This window comes from Sinocyclocheilus rhinocerous, unplaced genomic scaffold, assembly GCF_001515625.1.
Source record: "Sinocyclocheilus rhinocerous isolate Xijiao unplaced genomic scaffold, SAMN03320098_v1.1 scaffold658, whole genome shotgun sequence".
NCBI lineage: Eukaryota > Metazoa > Chordata > Actinopteri > Cypriniformes > Cyprinidae > Sinocyclocheilus > Sinocyclocheilus rhinocerous.
This window is the reverse complement of record NW_015650392.1, coordinates 267,890-273,202: the sequence shown is the minus strand read 5'-3', so window position 1 is coordinate 273,202 and position 5,313 is coordinate 267,890. Positions and strand designations below refer to the sequence as shown.

Sequence of the window (5,313 nt, the reverse complement as noted above, 5' to 3'; positions counted from 1 at the left end):
AGTAATTATGTGGAAAATAATGTGTTTTTTAGACCTTAAACCGCATAAACATTGCATTACACCAAATACACAAAATAATGTTCTTTTTTAGCAACGTCATATGACCCCTTTAAGTCTGTCAATATTGGTGCAACACTGCAGTTTATAGTGCTGCAGTAATTGGGGAAAGAGATTTGAAGTGCTTACACTTTTGGACGCAAAATATGTGAAAATACTTTAGTCAGAATTATTGTGTTCACTTTCTAATCTGCTCCATCTCTTTGACACACATGTGTGCGCCGGCACTCACTCATTGAAGTCTGTGAAGTTAAAACTCAAGTTAAGACTCACTTGCCATCAGGATAATTCTTTATGCAAAATGGAAGCCCAATTTTATAACCATAAGATGTATGAAAACAAATCTAAAACACATTCAACAGCACACATATCTGAGAATAGGGCAAGAAGTGTAGGTTTATCATTTAGTTTGAAGCACTTAATATAAAGCACGTCTCATGTCCTTTGTTATTTTTCCAGAAGTGTTTGCAACATCAGAGTATAGCAATATAAACGATCCTGTCAAATTATAGAGGGGAAACTTTTGAGTTTGAAATGACGTTTCATACACAGAGAAGTTCTGCACGTGCAGTAGTTAAAACAACACTGTATCGAAACAAGACTCATACTGAAAATTTCACAGCACCATCCAGAGGATGAGTATTAATCCTGCATTGATGTGCATTACATTTTACTACTGTATATACACTGACATTCTTTTTTTTATTGATAGCAGCATCTCTGTAGCGATTGAGGCAAATATCACGCGTTTGCGGCCTCTATTCGCATCTTTGCATTGACTTTGTATGTAATCTACTTGCGCGAATAATTAAATTTGTGTTTGTTGTGAACACATCATAAGTCAATGAGAACTTGCTTACTTCATCCTCTGAGGGTGTGTCATTTGGCTTACTGGCCTCTTCCTCATCTTCTTCCTCCTCTGTATCTCCACCATCTTTTCCAATGTCGTTGTCCACCCCGTCCCCATTCTCATTACCTGAAAAGAGAGTCAGAAAATTATGTATAACAACTACACTAAAAAGTACTTAAAACAGCAAACAATGATACATCATTTTACAAACCAGTAGCTTCAGTATCTTCCTCTGCTTTTGCTTCATCTTCATCTTTCCCTTTCTCTGCCTCGTCATCCTCCTCCTCTTCTTCTTCTTCTGCTACCTCCTCTGGTTCGGCTTTGGGCTCATCGATTTTCTTGTATACATAGTCATCATCCGACTTCTGCAATACACATACAATTGTGTGAGCTGAGAATATTCAAGAAGCAGTTGGCCAAGAGGACAGTGACGTGCACCATCCTGTTCATATCTGGTGACAAACCTGTCGAACGCTTCAGGGCAGGTCGCTGATTGCCTGTTGCTATGCAACCGATGATAAATACACATTAAGAGGATTTTGTACTTGCAAGCTAATCCTAAACACCCTAATCTTTAGCAATATATCAAATGGGGTTAGCATGGTAAACCAGATTTATCAACTGTGTTATGCTCAGCAAATAGCTAGATGTAATGAGGTCTGTTTAAGTGGATCTCATCACACAGCAAACACACAACACAACAAATGCTGCATTTGAGCCAGGATTCTCAGAATGACCAACACTTGAGATTGAGTATGACAGTCATGATCATATACAGAGGTCCAAAAACCCAGCTTGCTTGGTGAGTTCGGGGACATATGGCCCCTTGAAAAAAAAAAAGTTGATTTCCCTGATCTACATATGTGCAGTTTAAGATGTCTGGAGGACAAAAATTTGGATAATGATAGCTGTCTTTTTCAGTTTTTATCTGTGTCAGTGAAGGAAAAAATACACATGGTCATGAAAATCAGCATTTGGGTTTGCAATGACAACATTTGAATATGTAAGGTAAATAATAACAGAATTTTCATTTTTAGGTGAATTATCTGTTTAAAATAAGAGAGCAGACCGGCCATAAACATATCAGTATACACAGGCTGTAGACACTTTTTTTCTAAATGCTAACCACATCCTATAAACATACTTTTCAAAGCCACACGTTTTACCACATTCTAGTTTAGGTCTGAGGATGATAAGTGAATTTACAGAAAGGCTATCAGGAAAATGTAACTAAGTTCTTTAAATTCATGCACAAGAATTTGTTGTTTATCTTATGCTTAATATGTTGTTAAGTGTACTGGTTGTGTTGTACCATCTTTGGATATTACTGTTAGTCGTTTAAAACTTCTAACATAACACAGGTGTCAAATATACAATGTTTACTTACTTATGTCTTGCATCTCACTTTTTGACCAAAGCATCATGTTAGAATTTACACTTGGTTTCTGTTCATAGCAGCCATATCACCCTGTAGCCCAAGACTAGTTGCCCACTGAAGCTAAGCAGGGTTGAGCCTGGTCAATAAGCTGGTGTGTGGTGGGCGTTCTGGCGCACTATGGCTGTCGTCGCATCATCCAGGTGGATGCTGCACACTGGTGGTGGATGAGGAGATACCCCCTGACAATGTAAAGCGCTTTGAGTGCCTAGAAAAGCGCTATATAAATGTAATGAATTATTATTATTATTAAAAAGTAGCGGTAATGCTCGTCTTCAAGCACTGATATACAGCTCTGCGCTGTACAATATCTTTGCAGCACCAAAGTACAGCTATTATTAGGCAATTATTTCTGGACCTCTGGGACCTCAATGGTGGAAGACTTACTAAAAATGAATTATATTTCCATCTTGAATGCTGATTGGTTGATACAGCATTTCAGCCCTAAAATGCCTTAGTTTCTTTAAAAATAACTGGACTGAATTTCCAGTTCAGGAAGTAGCAGTTCTTGCCAGGCAGCAAATGAAACGAAACAAAACAAAAGCAAACCATAAAGGTTTTAGGAAAGCTTCGGTTTCCTTTAAACATCTCGCACTAGCTTGTGCTGTGTCCTAGCACATTTTGGTGCAGTGTTACAGCAGTTCTCCTCAGGATGAATCACTCGTGTGGTCCTCATTTGTAAGTAACTTTGAATAAAAGAGTCTGTTAAACGAATACATGTAAAATGTAAAAGCAATGCAAATGTGTACAGTTAATTGTGCATGTGTGTAGGCAGAGTGTTTGTTTTATTCTGCTTCTCTTATCTGCTTTGATTATGGTTATTCGGGACAGAATCTTTCTGTTGTGATGAAAACAGATTATGTAATGAATAATTACGCTGTACCCACACATCTATATGATTCACAGCAAAACACTGACATCCTAAATATAGCTGTAAATCAGGCCTGCTATATCAAGTGTTTTATTCTGCATTCAATGGGATCTCCACTGTGGGGTCGGGACGTACCTTTGGCCAGCAGAAGAGCACAGCCAGTCCAATAGGCAAACCAACGGTGAGGATGTAAACCACCCACAGCCAGGGCCTCTCTTCCGCAGCCAGCGCCAACTGACTCAACACTCCAGGCTAAGATAGAAAGAAACAGTCTGAGTATGTCAACCAAACCAAAGCCCAGTGAGCAATGACGCCCAGAGCAAAACGTGGGCGAGAGGCAGAAGCATACCTCATTGGCACTAGCCACCAGTTTTTTGAGTCCCCAGCTGTCTGCAGCCCAGCGGTCCGCCACTTCCTTTTCCGAGGTAATAATGAAATTGTCTAAATAAATGTTAGAGGTCATAGACCACAGCTCCAGACCCACAGCACTGAATGACTCCATCCTAAACGGGTGAAGATCCTCAAAGTAGTCAGGGTTTGCAATCTTCCGTGGACTCCACACACCCTGTAAACAAAGATGTTGAATAGAAATATCTTTTTGTGATACTTAAAGATCTTTGGTCATTGTATCCAACTCATTAATTAAAATTTTGGCTAAAACAGTTGTAGGCTTAGTGTGACATTTGCTTGTACTGAATAAAATATGGGCACTTCAGCAGCATTTTCCAGACTCCAGATGTTAATACCTGGTAGTTGGGGTTGTCTGTGAGAGGAGCTTTCCATTTGCCCTTATACTGAGGATTGTTGATCATGGGCAGCTTCCATTCACCACAGCCAGGAGCAGCTGAACATGCTGGATTTGGCACCTGAGGAGCCTCCCATTCTCCATCCATGTCTTCATCCCTGAGAGAGAGGGGGGTGAAGAGAATATTACTGACAAGTTGCTATAAAAGAATGAAATAAAGCTAAAATGAAAGCATAGGGTATTACATAGTGTACTACAGATGACTGTCTACCAATACTATCAGATAAAAGGGGCTAGACTAAGGCGTATAATATAATTCATGGAATAATTGCATAATAATAATGTACTTGGCGTTTTTTTTTTTACAGCACCAAAGATAACTGACTTTCTCATTTGAGCTGCCTCAGGGGATTTTTCTGTTCACACAGGCCGAGCAAGAATTCCAGCACAATGCTTCTATTTTAACGGTGAGAGTGTGTAGCTATATCATATTTGACAACTGTGTAGAAATGTTTAACAACCAACAGTAATATCCAGGGATGAGAACTACTCAATATTTGTCAGATTTCACCATTTTGAATTGCAAATATGACAAATGCAATGTAATTCCTAACTGAATGTGACAAGACCAAAAAGACTGAATGTGACAAGACCATCACAGGAGCAGTTTTCAGCATTTTATGCACACAATTAGGAATGAATGTGTGCACATTGTTCATATTGTTCATTTTGTGAAAATTCACTTCTAGAAAAAGAAATTAGTTTTCATCCTCAGGGCTACACTAGGACATGGTAAAACGTGGCTTTGACTCAAGTGTGTTTATAGGTTGTGGTTAGGACAGTAATTTAGCCTATTAAAATAAAATATTATTTGCAAATAGTACAAATGCATTACTTTACACTAAATTCTACTTCTTGAACTTTCTTTATTTGCCTCTTTATTAATTCTCTTAAATTTCAGTTTTTTTACAAGAAAGCCCCAAGTGTCACAAATTTGTATTTTTTTTTTGGTCTGTGTTCAAAAAGGGTTATTTCACATAAAAATGATAATTCTGTTATGTCCTTATTCTATTCCATCCCCAAATATTCTTTTTCATGAAATTTCTCATGACCATCTGTTTATTTTCTTCACTGATAAAAATACAAAAAGACTAGCAAATGCCCTGGAAATCAATTGGAAAATGTTGCCCCTTAATGAAAAAGTTAATTTCTTTCACTGTTGTGAACTGACCACTGCACTGAATATAAAAAAAACTTTGGGAGTCAGCTGTCCACGAAAGGCCTAAACCTACCAAAGCAAAATCCCAAAGATTAGATAGATAATTGATAGATGATAGATTATTGATATATATATA

The 5,313-nt window shown here is 38.1% G+C and overlaps 1 protein-coding gene across 1 annotated transcript in view; it reads right to left on the bottom strand.

The window, feature by feature from the left end:
* The window catches only part of LOC107712024 (calnexin-like), a 10,546-nt gene that overhangs the window by 1,026 nt on the left and 4,207 nt on the right, over positions 1 to 5,313 (bottom strand). Inside the window, exons 10-14 of the mRNA XM_016517147.1 lie at positions 3,960 to 4,116; positions 3,563 to 3,778; positions 3,349 to 3,465; positions 1,119 to 1,272; positions 918 to 1,033 (exon numbers count right to left, since the gene is read on the bottom strand). Coding sequence (XP_016372633.1) covers positions 918 to 1,033; positions 1,119 to 1,272; positions 3,349 to 3,465; positions 3,563 to 3,778; positions 3,960 to 4,116 — 760 coding nt within the window. The remainder of the gene's footprint in view (positions 1 to 917; positions 1,034 to 1,118; positions 1,273 to 3,348; positions 3,466 to 3,562; positions 3,779 to 3,959; positions 4,117 to 5,313) is intronic.